Source organism: Huiozyma naganishii, chromosome 6 (assembly GCF_000348985.1).
Source record: "Huiozyma naganishii CBS 8797 chromosome 6, complete genome".
Taxonomy (NCBI): Eukaryota; Fungi; Ascomycota; class Saccharomycetes; order Saccharomycetales; family Saccharomycetaceae; genus Huiozyma; species Huiozyma naganishii.
The window spans coordinates 690,538-707,384 of record NC_035927.1 but is presented as its reverse complement, the minus strand read 5'-3'; the positions used below and the strand labels follow the sequence as shown (position 1 = coordinate 707,384).

The 16,847-nt window shown below is 42.7% G+C and overlaps 6 protein-coding genes across 6 annotated transcripts; 2 read left to right on the top strand and 4 right to left on the bottom strand.

Annotated features, from left to right (window-relative positions):
• Nucleotides 1–1,029: 1,029 nt before the first annotated feature.
• Nucleotides 1,030–5,103, bottom strand: MMS1 (Mms1p; the record flags this gene model as incomplete). Its single annotated transcript, XM_022608826.1, has 1 exon — nucleotides 1,030–5,103. The coding sequence occupies one exon, from the start codon at nucleotides 5,101–5,103 to the stop codon at nucleotides 1,030–1,032; it is 4,074 nt and encodes a 1,357-aa protein (XP_022465283.1).
• A 739-nt stretch (nucleotides 5,104–5,842) lies between these two features.
• ORC4 (origin recognition complex subunit 4) lies at nucleotides 5,843–7,546 on the top strand (the record flags this gene model as incomplete). The annotated part of the gene is made up of 1 exon (XM_022608825.1): nucleotides 5,843–7,546. One exon carries the CDS (start codon nucleotides 5,843–5,845, stop codon nucleotides 7,544–7,546), a length of 1,704 nt encoding a protein of 567 aa, XP_022465282.1.
• Nucleotides 7,547–7,798: 252 nt separating this feature from the next.
• Nucleotides 7,799–9,868, top strand: SGV1 (cyclin-dependent serine/threonine protein kinase SGV1; the record flags this gene model as incomplete). Its single annotated transcript, XM_022608824.1, has 1 exon — nucleotides 7,799–9,868. The coding sequence occupies one exon, from the start codon at nucleotides 7,799–7,801 to the stop codon at nucleotides 9,866–9,868; it is 2,070 nt and encodes a 689-aa protein (XP_022465281.1).
• A 137-nt stretch (nucleotides 9,869–10,005) lies between these two features.
• On the bottom strand, nucleotides 10,006–12,306 carry KNAG0F03720 (uncharacterized protein; the record flags this gene model as incomplete). Its single annotated transcript, XM_022608823.1, has 1 exon — nucleotides 10,006–12,306. The coding sequence occupies one exon, from the start codon at nucleotides 12,304–12,306 to the stop codon at nucleotides 10,006–10,008; it is 2,301 nt and encodes a 766-aa protein (XP_022465280.1).
• Nucleotides 12,307–12,687: 381 nt separating this feature from the next.
• YAT2 (carnitine O-acetyltransferase YAT2) lies at nucleotides 12,688–15,375 on the bottom strand (the record flags this gene model as incomplete). The annotated part of the gene is made up of 1 exon (XM_022608822.1): nucleotides 12,688–15,375. One exon carries the CDS (start codon nucleotides 15,373–15,375, stop codon nucleotides 12,688–12,690), a length of 2,688 nt encoding a protein of 895 aa, XP_022465279.1.
• A 489-nt stretch (nucleotides 15,376–15,864) lies between these two features.
• On the bottom strand, nucleotides 15,865–16,722 carry PRO3 (pyrroline-5-carboxylate reductase; the record flags this gene model as incomplete). The annotated part of the gene is made up of 1 exon (XM_022608821.1): nucleotides 15,865–16,722. One exon carries the CDS (start codon nucleotides 16,720–16,722, stop codon nucleotides 15,865–15,867), a length of 858 nt encoding a protein of 285 aa, XP_022465278.1.
• Nucleotides 16,723–16,847: the final 125 nt, after the last annotated feature.

The following is a 16,847-nucleotide window of genomic DNA, read 5'->3' as shown; positions in this document are numbered from 1 at the left end:
GTGCAGAGATCTTCGGGGAGGCCGCCCGAAGAGTGTTCCATTCTGCGGGAATTCTCTGTCGAGCGGGTTCTTCCCCCTTTGGGCCGCCTCTCTGTCCCAAAGGGGACACTATCCCCTCCGGATCTCCGTTTTGGGAAAGCCGCGCCCGAAACGGAGAGGGGAAGGCAGCACAGGACAGCACATGACGTGATGTGCTGCCTTCCCCTCTCCGCTCGACTCCGCTCCGCTCCGCTGCGAAAGAGGGGCTTGGGTGTGCGATTGCTGCGAGGCAGATTAGACACCCTTCGTGTAGTACGCCACAGGACTCCGTGACGTCGGTGGGCCCCAGCCCCCGAGAGGATAGTTACCGTATCCCCTTGTGTGGTTCACAGTGACGACACACATTGCCCTGGAGAGTGTCCTGCGAGATGTACTCCAAGACAATTGAACACTTTCTGGCTCGATGTCTGGAGGGTATGTGTATGCAAAGTGAGAAGTTGTATGGGGCCGATACTGGTCTCCGGTTCTTCCGAAATCGGCCGGGGATATCTCTACCCGAATTTATTATCCGCTTTCTATGAGGAGACGACATATTAAGTCGTGTTCCCCTGGGACACAGTTTGTGTATACACCGGTTTTCCTGTTTGAAACACTAACCGGTTCGTTACATAGGGGAGCTACTCTATGATAAACACACACAGTACTGTGGTGTAAATAAGAATTCGGAACTGTTCTTACCCCCAGTAATTATGTAAGAGCGAAAGTACGTTGTGTTTGCTTAGAGTGTGTAAGGACGGTCTGATATTCTTATTCACGCCGTATACGTAATTGTCTAGTTCTATCAGTTGTGCTTGCTTGTCGGGATTATAATAGTTTACAGTACCGTATTAGAGAGGGTAGCGGGTCATGAGTCCATTCCCAAAGAGAGTAACCAATTGATCCTCACATAAATCTACAAAAAATTAACTTTTTTCAGAGTCTAACTGAAATCTGCTTGAATAGTTGAAAAGAGGTTCTTGTGATATAAACTCGTAGGTTATTCTATAAATCTTAACGTAGCTTTCTTCTCCCATAACTATCTATTGGTAGGTACACTGTGTTAGAGGGCTCTGTCCCCTTCGTGGTGCTATCCACGGGGGCAACATCATAGCACGCATTCTTAACCACAGTTTCCGGGAGTTCACAGTATTCGAGAAATGGGTTTGACCCACCAGATGAGATCAGTTTGGTTCCAAACTGAATTAAACTTTGGTCGTAAGTCAAGAGAGATAGGATTTGATTCTGATAATCAAAACTCATGTCTGCTATTCTTCGATCAAACTTCAAAATGTAATACAGTGCAGTGCCCCATTGATCCTGAGTATCTGCCCTGAAATAATTATTTCCATAGAGTCTCTGATTCCCATCACGATCAAGGGGTTCGTATGGAGAGTAAGGTTTGCGACCTTTCATCAAATAGAAACCAAGAAAAATATGGAAGTCAGGTTGATTAGTAGGAGACTTGGGACAAAAATAAGGATCTTCTGGAGATAATGTTTCGTATTGTAACGTTTTCCCATTTATATCACCATCGTTGAACTCTAATGATATCTCTTTATCCAAGAAGTTTTCAAATATAGATGACTCGACAGAAAGTTGTGACAGGGCGATTGTAAGTCCCGTGCGTTTCCTCACATTTCTAATGTCATAAAGTGCCAACTTGCTTACATCATCGCGGCTGAAAGGTTCATCAAAATTTGCCGCAAAAGTCGATTCATTAATTTGCACCAATTTCGATAAATGAGCTTTCGGGGCAGGTAGTTGTATTAATTGCCCGTCAAGGCACTTTTCATTGGTGAGTACCTCGGAACCATTAAAATTTTTGATGACCCATAACGTTTCTGACCGATCGACAGAGACAATGATGTTATTCCCACAAACCAAGAAATCTGTTACTTCACCTTTACCGTAGAAGGACATCGTATGCATAGGAATGAGACTATCTTGACCAACTAGAAACTGATGGAAAATGTCCTGCTGGGAATTGACCTCCAATATCACTATCGTTCCTTTTTCCGGATTGACACATATTCTACTTTTGAGTAATGAATTGACTTTGAACGACGCTACCTCCTTCACTTTGATCTTACGACCTTTCGTGACCAATTTAACGTATTTTATCATGGATTGAAAGACGATAATCAAATTAGAGTCTCCCTCCAAAGATGGAACTTCAACAATACTCTGTATTTTATCACCTTCTAAATCGTTTGTCGGTAGAGGAACAATTTTCCCCGTTTCAAGTTTCAAGCAGTACCAATCTTTGTTGTCTTTATTCAACACCAGCATCCTGCTAAGTTTATCCAAATACACGAAGTCTTTATTAATGCATCTCGTATTCCTCAATAAGTAATCATTTTTGTTCCACGTAATGTATGTTAGATGAACGATTTGCATGCCATCACCATATAATATGAATAAATTAGTGCCCTTTTCATCAAATGTGATATCGGAAATATAGTTGTTACTTCCTTGATACGGTAATTTAACCTCCTCACACTGAAACGTTGATTGATTGTTTCTGATTAGGAACACACGTTGGGATGTGAACAATAATACGCAATGATCGTTCATTCTCTTCATTTGAATATTTTCTCCAATATTAAAGGAGGGCAAGTGTATGTCATTCCTTACCCATTTACTATGCAACGTTCCAACTTTGATATTGATACTAGCATCTGGATTGTACCCCATAAAACATAGAAAATATGGGTTACAGAAAACAAGTTTTGTAGCTCTATCTTCGTTGAGCAAGCTCTTTCCATTTTTAAAAGGAGCTGGACCAAGAAAATCTGACCACTGAGTATAGTATATCATTTCATCAGACTTCAATATGACATAGAGCTGCTTTGTGGCAAGAGTTTCATCAATCTGGCTGTAGTCGCCATAACAATCGCGGCTGTCATTGATAAAACTGTGGTTTATCTGAATTTCAAAATCTTTAGTTTGATTTCTTTCAAGAATAGGATTGAAATACTCGCTCCTCCTAACCTCGCATTTATCTCCTAATCTCAAGTCATCAATGTAGAAAACGCTTTTCTTCTCGATATTCCACAGAATAACTTTGTCACTATCGAACACAGCTCCATCAAAACCATCAGCTGACTGGAAAATAACCTTTGTTTCTCCTGCTCCTTCAAAGGACTTAACCAGCACAGAATTTGAAACAATCTGGATAACAAAGTCATTATATATTTTGATGAAAAGGGTTGCCGTACTGTAAGCTGGTAACAAGTCAAATAATTCCACCAAATACGTCTCTTCTCCCTCTTTCTCCAATGCAAAACACTTGGTCATGCTGAAATTGTCTGTTCCCCATACCATTTGTTTGCCAACAAGAGCATTTCCTGGGATGTATTCAATCTTAGTAAAGACTTGAAACGTTTCAATAAGCGGAGCACACTGCTTGGTTTTTCTCTGCGAAATTTCGAAAACGGGAGACAATTGAAGCAAAGACGAACTACTACCTATCCAAACCTCATTTTTAGATGGTACAGGAACTAATTTACCATTGGGGTTGCTGCCTGCATTTATTGTTCTTTTCGAATGAATAGATTCTGGAGACGGGTAGGAGAAAGAAGTGGAATTTAAAGGCAGTGGCACTAGTTCGTGTAAGTTGATGGTAAGAATGACCGTCCTATTAAAACTACTAAGTGCAATATTGTAAAGATTCATTTCATTGGGCTGTTCTTTACAAACACATATGTTTCTCAAACCTTTGAACCTTGTTAAGGCGTAAAAGTGAACTTCATCTGTTTGATTTATAACTGCACAACAAATGGTTCCTGTGCTTGTTGAAATAAGTACAGAATACTGGCAGTCCTTGAATTTGTTGGGATGCACATATTTTAATCGTTCAATGACACCAACATCCTCGAACCAGTGTCGAATCCCCCTTAATGCTGAGACTTTAATTATATGGGAATTCGGTTGACCGGATATTATGTTCGATATTGAGAGCAGTTGGATACGATCTTCTGAATATGTTAAACATTGAAAGTTTCCAAAAGGGATACATCCGTCAATTCGTATACCCTGTAGGTCGGTTACCTGTGATATGAACTTATCCCGTGGATTTTTTTGAGCGTTCCATTCAATTACAAAGTAAACAATTCTGTCTGCTTTTATGGTGGAAAGAACTAGCACGCTATTCAGGTTTCTGCAAAAAATCGCGGTCATGATCTCAGCATTATCTAGAATTAATGAGTTTACCAATTTTATCTTCCAGTAGCTTACGAACAAAAAAAATTTAACAACCCCAGATTCGAAATCGATCACAACAAATTCATTTTCGTTGAAAGTATTCTTGATAATTTTCCGTTTCTTGCCAACGCCTAAGTTCCAGTATTGCAACACTTTCGAGGGATTTTTCATCTGACCGTAACGTTTCATCGGGGATATTGACAAAAGATAACCGTCATCTTGCATAACCAAAAGAATGTCATCACAGGATTCTGAGCTCAATTCTTTTGAAGGAGGGTGAGATGGGCGAATTACTTGGCAATCCGCAATTCCTCCCTTCAGTTTGGTGACAAGATGCGAGTTACTCAACTGGAAGAAATCTTCCCCAACAATAAGGTAAGTGCTTTCTAATTGCGTACCATCAGATTTTAAAATGCTACCCATTTTGGGTTTTTTCTTTCTGCTCATTTCTTGTTCAGCAAGCATCTCAATATCGGAATCGTCCAAGGTATCTGGATCTCTCGAAGGCAGCTCATTCATGTGCTCGGGGTCAACATGTGCAGCAGACGTTTCACATTGGAACATGCTGTAGTCCTGAGGAACCCTTTTGTCATTCTTGATGTCTCTGCCTAACGCAGTATCGTACTTCAAAGCATCAGTATTATATCGGAACGGGAAACACCATTTTCCGACGGTACCCTTGTGCATCCCAACGTAATAGAAAAGCAATGGGCGCTTCTTTGGGATACATATATCATGCCGTACTTCATCTATATTCCTAATTCGCATGGACTTTCCTTCTTCTCTAAAATGGTAATTGTCTTCCACCTCGGTGAAGCCAGGCTCTAAGACGTTGTCCCCTTTCAAACAAGATATTGACTCATAATGCTCTAATGTATTCATGTGTCTTGTTATAGGATTCGAAGGCTGGAGATTGTCTTCACTACAGATATACCTACCGAGGATGGTGTTATTTGAGATTATTCCTTTAAACTTTTCAAATATTACCTGAAAGTATTTATTGTAGGCGTGGGCAGTGAAAGCGATACTTGTAGTCGGCTGCTATGGCCACGAATCGCACTTCATCTCTGTAACTCCTTCTACCAATAGAATACCAGCCGCCGCAGCATTACCTGGTATTAATACCGGCCTAAATTATGGAAAAAGGAAGTGTTTTGGGTCTATTGTAGTTGTAGGTTCGACCTGAGATCAAAGCAACTATAAACATCATTCCAAATATTGCAATAAAACAATGCGGCTCCTCAACTTCGCGCATTATTCTTTAATATTTGAAAACTGACTACTGCTCATTTCGATATTAGGGAAGCCTGTTGATACATCCTTACTTTTACTTAGAAGTCCATATATATTCTTCGACACTACAGTAGTACTTGTCTACTGTAGCAAGGCTACAAGTAAAAGAAAAACGACAGATCGTAGATAAAGCAAACCAACATTCACCTTGATACGGTTTTGATCACTGAACGTCGCCTAACCCTTTTTGTGCTGAGAGAAGTTTTCGTACTGCTGAGCAATTCAGTTTTCAGCCAACTTCTCTCTCTTGTTGATATTATTGTTTCGCAGAAAAGAGTAGAACAAGACAAACCAACGCATTGAGCTAACGACACAAAGACGCCCACGGATGACTGTATTCGAGACTGCAGTGCGAAGCGAAGATGCGGCGGACTTGTCTACACAACATGATGCCTTAGAGGACGCTGATCTCTTTTCTATTGCTAAGAGAAACTCAGGAAATGATGAGGAGGAAAGTGATGAAGTCGAGAAGAAAAGGCAAAAACCCAACGACAAGGGGGGGACCTTCACCTTAAAGGATGTTATTTCGTTAATAGAAAAGCGATCTTTGTATAGGCGTGTGACAAAAGAGACCGGCGACGTAATATTTCAACAATTCAAGAACCGGCTGCTTCGTCATATCAATTTGTCCTTACCTGCATCCGAGATCAGCATATATCCTTACCTGCGTAACACAAAAGCCGAAATTTCAAGAATGTTAAAGCAGTCCATTGTACAGAAGGAGAGCCATTCAGCAATTATAATTGGTCCACGGAACAGTTATAAGACTTTTCTGATTGAGCACGAGCTAGAGCTTTTGAATCAGGAATACAGTAACCAATTCATCGTCATAAGATTAAACGGGTTTATCCACTCAGAATCCTCTGCAATCAAAGGGATTGCTACCCAGTTGGAGGAACAATTGCAAAAACTTCACGGCGTTCATCATTCCTTTCCAAAAAAGGAAGAAGAAATACCGTCCGAGGATGGAGAGAATGAAATTAGTAAAGGGTCACTTACTGATGTATTTGAAAGGATCTTAAGGCTGCTGGATTCCGCATCACAAAGAAGTTCTGGCGATGCCAACGAAAAGGACAAGGGAATCACCAAGATTACTGTTGTTTTTGTATTTGACGAGATCGACACGTTTGCAGGGCCCATTCGGCAAACACTATTGTATAATTTATTTGATATGGTTGAGCATGCAAGGGTTCCAGTTTGCATTTTTGGTAATACGACGAAGATTAACATGTTGGATTATTTGGAGAAGAGAGTTAAGAGTAGATTTTCGCAGCGGATGATCTACATGCCTAATTTCAGTGGATTGGATGACTTTAAAGCAAATGTGGTAAGTCAGATGGTACCTTCAGGCGATGATCCAATCACGACAGCGTGGCTACACATGGTGGAAGCACAGACCAGAGATGAAAACTCTTCATTCTTCCAAGAACTGAAGAGAAACTATGAAACCGTACAATCTTTGCCCGAGTGGAGTAATGCAGTGCTGCCAATACTCTCTTTCGCCACTGATTTAGACGACATGAGGGACAAATTAGGATCCGCAAATTTTACGAGGCAGTGGCGTTTAAACCAGTTAGAATTAGGACTGACGTCCCGAATCCAGTCGCTTTCAGAATTAGAGCTTGCAATACTGATTGGAAGTGCCCGTGTGGCTTTGAAATCCAAGGACCACGTAATAAACTTCAACCTTGTCTACGTGGAATACAAAGAGCTAATGAAAAGTCTAAACAGCAGAATCCCCACAGCAAGCGCTCTACACCCTACGAAGATGTTCGAAAATGCATTGAAGATATGGTCTAAACGCGATGTCAAAAATGTCTGGGAGACATTAGAAGAATTGAATCTTATAACCGAGAAATCGGCAGTAGGCCTTAGGGACAGCGCTGCTGCGGTTTTTTTTGCTAGTAACTACACATTCCAGGGGACGAACATGCCTTTTGATCTGCGCGCATACCATTCGCAAGTGACGCTCGCTGAACTGCGTAGAGTCATCCCCAAGACATCGATCTATCAACCTTGGACCCAACTATAAGGAGCCCAAACACCTCCTGTCATCATCGACGTTTATAACTGTTTCGTTTTAAACTGTTATAGATATTTTTTTGTTCATTTTTTAAAGCTACTCGAACTACATTCATGAAGAGCGTTTGGAGGAAACCAAATAGTACAATATAAGCTCTCGTGATACACCACCTTGTGTTACAGACTAGGACATAAATACCTACAAGTACCTAAATAGATATACACCAGAGTCAGGTACACACACAATAGAGTAAGCCACGGCATGTCGTTCAATAACTCTGGTGTAGCACCTCAAATGAAAGGTTCTGATGCGAATGGGATTCGAAAGTACAAAATAGGCAAGGTTAAGCAGACTCCTACAGTCAGAACGGACCCTAATACAGGATTGAGTTTTATCCAGTTGAAACCCCGTAGCGAAGAGAAGGTATACGGATGCACAAAGTTTCTGAACCATTACAAAGAGGAGCAGAAGCTGGGTCAGGGGACTTTTGGTGAGGTTTATAAAGGTGTTCATTTAGAAACACAAAGACAGGTGGCAATGAAGCGGATAATTGTCTCCGGCGAAAAGGATTTATTCCCGATTACGGCACAAAGAGAAATCACAATTTTGAAGAAACTGAACCACAAGAACGTCTTAAAGCTCATTGAGATGGTGTATGATGGACCACCTCCTGTTAATAATACAGGAAAAGACGTATTGGATACATCCAAGGCACCCATCAAGCATTTCTATATGATTTTACCATATATGGTTGCTGATTTGTCCGGCGTTCTGCATAATCCGAGAATACATTTACAAATGGCCGACATAAAAAATATCTTATTGCAGATGTTAGAAGGTTTGAATTACATTCATTGTTTGAAGTACATGCATAGGGATATTAAGACGGCAAATATTTTGATAGATCACAATGGTATTGTTAAGATTGCAGATTTTGGTTTGGCACGATTGTATTATGGCCCACCACCCAACTTGCGATACCCAGGAGGAGCAGGCTCAGGCGCCAAATATACATCTGTAGTTGTGACGAGATGGTATAGGGCACCTGAATTGGTTCTTGGAGATAAAATGTATACTACCGCGGTAGATATTTGGGGCGTGGGCTGTGTGTTTGGCGAATTCTTTGAGAAGAAACCAATTTTGCAAGGGGCATCTGACATTGACCAAGGGCACGCCATTTTCAAACTTTTGGGTACTCCTACAAATGAAAATTGGGAGCTGGCAAAATATTTACCCGGGAAAGAACTGACGACCACTTCTTATAACAGTTCCCTGAAAGAAAGGTTCGGTGCACATTTAAATGATACTGGGTTGAATCTGATGTCAAAACTTTTGGAGCTGGATCCGCTGAAGAGATATACGGCTATGAGTGCAAAGTTGGATCCTTTTTTTACTGAAGAGCCATTACCCTCAAAGACTCTACGTTTACCTTGCGAAGAGAGTCACGAAGCTGATATCAAAAGGTACAAAGAAGAGTTGCACCAAGCTATGTCCCAGAAGGCACCTACTGCCCCACAAGGTCACAGAAATGAAGCATATTCAAACCCGCATTCCGCCCGTAGCAAAGATCCACTGACCCGTACGACCCCAAAACAGCCAAACAGACGACCTCCAAGTGGTCCTCAACTAAAAAATTTGCCTGCGGGCCCTGCCGCATCTACCGCACTACCCCCTCTAAGAAAATTAGTTGATCCGAAGGAAAGTGCCGTACCTCCCTCACGTTACAGTGGTGCTAAGAAACCAACTACAGAACCAAGGTACAACGATAACAAACACTTTACGAAAACATCCGCGCATAATACCAAATATATGCACCACAATGGACATGGGTTTGGCAGGTACAACGAAATGAGTGGAACCGATGTGAATGTGCAGGGACAATCATACAGTGATGGAAGAGTGTTCAACAGGTACACAGGTGATGTTGGTGTTGGGGGGACTGTACCCGCACCGGGATCGAGATACAACGGGGCGGTGCAAGCAAGAGTCTCGAACTTTCGTCACGCTGGTATAACTTCAACCGGTCCTTCAGATCATGCAAATGCGTCTCATTCAAACTCTTCTAGGTACCAAAGTTCTTCTGGACCAAATCAGCCAGGTAAAAAACTAGAAATATCATCTGGCGGTCCTTATTCATTTGGATCCCAAAATCATAAAAGGCACACCATACAACCGCAGAATCAATACTTAGAAAGAAATGAGGAGGTATATAGCTTTGGTTCCAATGCAACTGATCCACAATCCAATTCTTTTGGTAGCAACGGAAAGGGTAAACAGAAAGAGGAACGTGGCGAAAACCAATCTGACCAGAATATTGCTGACCTATACTAAAAAACATTTTGATTTTTTCGTAATTGTCGTCTATTAATTCCATCTGGCTACCAAAAGATGTTGTATATAAAATTTCAGTATATGCATAAAATTCTCAAGACGGTAAATGCTATGAGTTAGACAACCCAGGTTATCCATTATAAAGTTGGGTTGAATGCGAATTCGTTAAGCAACATATCAACATCTTTCCACACCATGTCAGATTGCCAGTTCTCCCAACTGTCGGACATTATCTCGTTATTGCCTTCCGTGTTTTCAATGTCCCTTTGAGGAGCCAAGGCTGGTTTTGACAGTGGCGAATTACCTTCACGTGCAAGATGGGAAAATTCTGCAGATGGGGGTACGTACGGGTTTTGCTCCAACGGTGACACTTTATTCAGTACGCTTTCCAGTGATAGTATACTGCTAGGTCCTTTACTGTCTGACGAGCTTATTATGTTTCCTGTTGTTCCAGAACTTCCTGCATTTATTGGTGACGGGTCTAAGGGCGTAGTCTTTATTATGGTTCGGGCATCATCGGGATCACTACTGCGTCCATCATTTGTTCCAGCACGCCGTTCAGCAGAAACATCTTCCTCCAGCTTCCTCTTCAATTTTGCTCGACCGCTATTTTTCTTTAAGATATAAAGACAGTCGAAAAAGACGCTGACCGACATTCTGGACTTTACAGTTATCTTCAAGTTGAAATCCGGGTCTAGCGCTTTTGCATTACTTGCAGTAATAGCTTGGTCGTATAAGTTTTGGAACATGCTCCATATGCTCCGCATAATCCCAGAGAATCTGTAAGCAGTGTCATGCTTGATTATTGATGCAGTTGAAGTAAACTCAACAGATTTTACGTAGATCTCCCTACATTTCTCAACATCAAGAATGCTGATTAGTGACGAGAACAGTAATTTGCTAACAATACAAGCACTCTGCCAAATGTTTAAAACAAATACCCCTGGAAAATACTTGATGACGTTTGGGTCTCGGTCACACATGTCGTTGGTGTATTCTAATAATGCAATCGCAGCGTTATAGACTTTGACTAGGCCTCGTTTTGTTTCAAATTCCGTGTGCTGCCCAATATTCATAAAGTAATAAGTTAGCAAATGTACTTTAGCCACAAGCAAAAGAAACATCCGTATATCGTCGAGTTGCTTAGGCTGTGCCTGGCTGAGATTTTGGGTTTCCAACAGGGTGGATTCTAGCGTATCCAATTGCTGATTTAAAACCATAATCAGAGGTATTTGTTCCTCTTTATCTACCAAGCCGTTTGGCTTCCCCGGGTTGGAGTGAAGTGTCTCTTGGACTTGACTTTCAAAATGCACTATATGTGACATTTGTCGCAATTCAATAACGAGGCCGTGTTCCTTTGCCTTTAGCCTTGTGTCATCCGTGCTTGTGATAATAGAGTGGTCAAATGAGACGTATGCTGGAAATCCAAACGAGGATGCCACAATTTGAGAAACAATATTACAACAAAGCCAAGTACGCAGTTGCTCGCTTATTAAAGTTGGGTTTGCCGTTGCATAATCCTTAGAGAAGTCAGCGCAGTTCAAACCAACCCTAATAGCTTGAAACATCGCTGTACCTATCGTGTTCCATGACGTATCTGTACTTAATGACGAGGTTAGCGGCGGCCAAAAAGTATACAACAAAAAGGCCTGTACTGAGTAAACGGAAGCGACATTCAAAAGGGGTTCGTCTGATTCTGTAGGAGTGTATTGTATGATTGGTGATATTGTAATTTCAGCTAGAATGGATTTTACCAATGTAGATAGCTTTGTCATTGTCTCGATAGATCCTGATCTGTGTCTCAATCCAGTCAACATAATAACCCAGAAGAGACATGGTGATAAACTGAAAATCTTCTCAGCACCTTTCGATAGATCTACTACCGGTAGAAACTGATGATAATTTGTAGCAAATTCCTGAAATAGATCCGCTATATCCTCGGAACTCATATAGATGTCACCTAAACTTTTTGGGGAGCATTTGCACTCTTCTGCCGACAGAGACCTAGACAATAGACCGTTGTTCACAGTTGTGTTAAGAGCGTTGGTCAGCGGCGTCATTGCTCTGGAAACGGGTGTTCTTGCCTCTGATCTCAGTATATGAAGTTGTTCTCTTGTGAAAGCGGTATTGTCGAATTGACCCAAATCGACATCTTCATCTTCCTTTGCTAACCGAATCAAATCATCAACGGATACGGGTCCATCTGCAATGTGGTTTTTCAGCTGCTCGATCTTCCTTTCTATGGCTTCTGCAGTCGCCCTCTTCTTGGTTCTTTTGAAACCTTGCTTTACAGCACATATGATACCTTTCTTTTTACATCTGGAACATGGTTCCGGGAACTTGGTAGTATAATCACACTTCGATTTCTGCTGTCTACATTCTACACAGGCGTATTTCCTTCTTTTTGATTTCATCAACGTGCTCTCATCCATTGTCATTAAACTATTAAGTTGTACAGCTGCTTCCTGCTTTCAACGATCACCTCATTCGGTTAGCAATATCGTAAACTTTCAAGACAAGTGTTCATCAGATATGTTGCGTTGTCCTGACTTCGAGTTGTAGACAGACACATCTTCATGGAAGGTGACTCAAGACAGTCAATCGGTTTCCCGGAACCGGCGCCGGTTCCGGAATCTTATTCTTCTCCGGAAAAATTAATGGCAATTTGAAACGGACATCATTAAATAACGTGCTATACTGTACACTGCTGAGAGGGTGGTAGGTTCAGGTGTTAAGAAGACCGACTTAGTGCTTGCAAGACATATGTGCGTTTGCGTGTGTGTTTATATACATATATGTGAGCGCACTTCCTTCGCTCTTCACTCAAAGGAGAATACTTTACGACCAACGTCCGAACGATCAAAGTTGATTTCAAATTTGGAGCTAATGACGTTTGTGGGCCTCTTGGATTCTGGTCTGGAGAAGGACTGCGGACTGGTGTTTCCTGAATCCGTTTCCTCTGGAGTCTCAGTTATGCTAACTGGTTGTAATTTTGCAATTTGATGCCCAGTGTGCAATTTCTCGTTTTCAGTGGGGACTGAGATGGGTGAGTGACTTGCTAGCCCACTGTTGCTCGTCATTGCTAACTCTGCCAGTTTCAGGGACAGTTTGTGACTACTGTTATCCATTGTCTCTCTAGCCCTTCTTGGGGTTTGCGATGCACTGCGTGATTGTGCATCCATATCGAAGTAATCGAAGCCAAGGAAGGAGTGACTGCTTGACTTGACTTTGGACCTGCTCTTCCTAGTATCTTCAGATTCCTTCTTTAACGCGTTATCCATCTCGTAAATCTTGTCCACGATGGGACTAATCTTAACACCATTCTTGTTGTGTGCGGTATGTCTTGCGGCTCTCCAGTAAGCCTTGATTTCTTTTAACACCCAATTTAACATGAACATAAGTCTCTTCCCCTGTCTGAACTGGGAAGTCACCGTCAAGTCTGTTTGGTCATCCTTGATGATGTAGCCTACACCGAAACCTTGTGGGACTGCTGGCGTGATCCCAAAAGTGGTAGTAGCGGCATTACCGCAGTTAGCGGCAATCAGTTCCGGTTGTAAAAACGGCTCGATCAGAGAGCTATCAAATAACTCAGTGGCAATACTCTTATCGTAATCGTCGAGGTCTATCCCAAACTCTTTGTGAAATCTGAACAGGTACTGTAGTGCGTTCAAATGCTTCTCGTACCCAGCACCGCTTTTGGCGCTCTTCACACTTGCGTTGTGCTTCTCGCATGTTTGGATGAATTTGTCCAGTTTACCGGGCCCGTCAATAGAGGAAGAGATGAATAGCTGGCAGAGTTCTAGCAAATCTTGGTTCTGAATATTGATGAACGATGATCTTGAGTTTTTGAAAGCCCTTGTGGAGATTGGTTCCAACGCAAAGATCATTTGTCCGTACAGGGCGTAGTGTGCGACTTGCAAAGCAACTTGTATCATTGAGTCAGGCTTGATACCTAGTCTTTGAGCGGATCTGCGACCCATTGGTAGTGACACACGAACGATATCGTACTTGGAGATCAGATCAGCCAGTTTTGTCTCTGATAAATGCACATGCGTGTTTAAAATGTTGCTGAAGGACCAATCGATCTTGCGTACCACAGCTTGAGGGTCTAACTTGCTGTAATTCTCGTATATCGGTAGTTTTGTCTGCTTGACGTCTGACCACAGGGAGAAATCCGAATCATTCGCATTGACCTCCTTAGCTAATCTGAGCACAGATTCTGTGTACATCTCTGATGCAAATCTCAAAACAACGGAACCGTCACAAGTAAAGGAATCCCAAATTACGGCAGCTTTAGAATCCGCGGTAACAACCAATTGTAGTTTGTCGAACCATCGTGACACACATGACCCAACCTGGTGACCCTTTTGGTCGATGATGGAGGTACCGTACAGAACTCTCTTACAGTTGGCGGATCTCTCTTGGTCGAATTCAGGAACGTAGTCGTTATTGGTGGTGTAGACGTTATTGAAGTTCGGTTCGATTTTTTCTGTAGATTCGTCTAGCACGAGGACAAAGAGGGCAGAATCGATCAAGTGTAGTTCCTGTGGGTAACGTTTTTGAAGTCTCTTTCTTGCATACTTCCAATTTTTGAAAGAATGTGACGTTAGGGATCCCAGGGCCGTAGATGCCTGTTGCATATTGTACGCAGTCTCAGAATCGTGCAAGACGTAGCTAATGAATTTGGATAAGTCCGCAGGTTTGCAAATAATGTCGTTATTTTCGTCTAGGACGTCCATGGTGTAGTATTGTCCCCTCGAGATAATCAAAATGTGGCCCGAATCGGAATATTTCCCCATCTTAATACCATGCCCAATGATAGCATCGTCATCAGTGTTATTGTCACCCGCACTTGCATCGTTTGAACGTTGCTCGGATGCCCTTTGCAACTCTTCCTCCTCACTTTCACTCAAAAATTCATCTAGGTCGGATGCAGTGAACGGTTTATTAAGGTCAAAATTCTCCACTTCTCCATCTTCAAACACTGGGCACCGTGTGGTACCGAACAGATTCAAATAAGGGTACATAGTCAAGTACTGACCGGTCTTTGAGTTGACATCTGGGGGCAATTGGTTTTTCCTCAAAGCGGAGATAAATCTCAGTGCGGAATGAACCAACACGGCAGATCTATCCACTTGAGAAATATCTGGTGTCGCATCATCTGCCAAGATCAAAAACGGGTTTCTTGGAAGCAAATCGTCCTGGATGTCCCTTGTGGCAGTTTGGTTGTTGACGTCCAAATGCAAATCGTCCAAATAGGACATATTCTCCACTTGGAACTGTTTCAATTTGTCCTGCAGTTTGCCAACCACTTCCGAGTTGGCAAACTGTTTCAAAACGTCCTCCAGACGTTGCAACTGTACGGGATCCAGCGGGTGCTTGTAGTACCCATCCGCATAGTAAAGTGGTTCCAACGACTTCTTCAGATGCGCCAGCGTATCCGACACAGCCGGTAGCGGCAACCGTGGCAGCTCTGCCTCGTGACCGAATGTTCCCGCAGAAGCCATTCAAGATAGTAATATATATATATATATGAATATATAATATATTCCCTTGTTTCCTTCTTTTTGGAAAGCTCAATTGTTAAATCAAATTGGATAGTGTTGTGTATCCATCTGGGGAGAGAGGATCGCCAACATATAAGTCCATCCCGAATACCAGAGAACTCGACTCCAAGTCATCGCTCTTTTATACAAGATTCAACTACAGCGAGTCATCGCAAAATGCGTGACATGTCACGTGATTCCCTATTTTCCGCTGGTCCGAAACCGGGCCGAAATCGCGGAATTTCCTGTTTGGGATGGGTTTTAACACTTTGGAAAGGGTTTTGCCGTTTCCGGTAATAAGTTACCATTTACGGCGATATATGGCTTAAACAGGGAATTTCTATTAGCAAGTAGTAGCAGCGCTCAGGGCAGACCTGGGATGGATGGCTTGACACATCTCGATGCCTTGAGATCTGCTTATACAGTTCAGTTATACATACCTGGTCCAGCTCACTTACGCTTGCCCAGTTTTGCCGCGACAATTGCTCCCTCTTCGACACCCTTGATGATTCCGCTCTTGACACCGTTTTCCTCCATCTTGCAAAGCCCAGCGATGGTCGTACCACCAGGTGTACAGACCTGGTGTTTTAAAACACTGGGGTGTGTACCGGATTCTTCAACCATCTTGCACGTACCCTCGAGCACTTTCAAAGAGCAAGTAAGCGATTCACGAAGTGGGATCCCCATTTTGATACCACTTTCCATCATCGATTCGATCATCAGTAGCACGTACGCTGGACCGGATCCCACGAGGGACGTCGCTGCGTCCATGTTCTTCTCAGGTAGCTCAACACAGGTCCCCACGTGGCTGATCAGTTGCGAGACAGTCTTCTTTTGGTCAGCAGTGACCTGTGCAGAGTGCGCAATGACTGCACACCCGTAGCCGTACTTTGCTGGGGTGTTCGTCATAACACGGGACACTGGCGGCGTGTAATTCGCCAGTTGGTCAATGGTCCACCCAGCAGCAATCGAGATCAGTAGCTTACCCGAAACAACGTCCTTGACTTCGTCGAGAACGGTCTCCACGAGGAACGGTTTGGTACCCAAGATCACAACTTTGGACTCGCTGACAGCTTCCCTGTTGTTGCCAAAGGCAGACTCGACGACAATCCCGTTGGGGGACTCGCCGTAACCCTTTATCATCTGGGCCACCTGCTCTGCGGCAGGTTCGTCGCCGTTGCAAGCAATGATCTTCGACGGGTATAATTCAGCAACAGCCACGTCCGTGGGCTTTTCAGCTTTGTAAATGGCCGACAGGATAGCCTGGCCCATAACACCACAACCTAATATTGTCAAAGTGTAACCCATTGTGTTCTGCCCTTTTAAAATCAGTGGGTTTGTACCCTGTTCTATCTCCCACCACAAGTTTCTTTTATATGCTTTGATTCTTTAATATTGTTATATTTTATATCATTAATTTTTTTTGCGCCTAT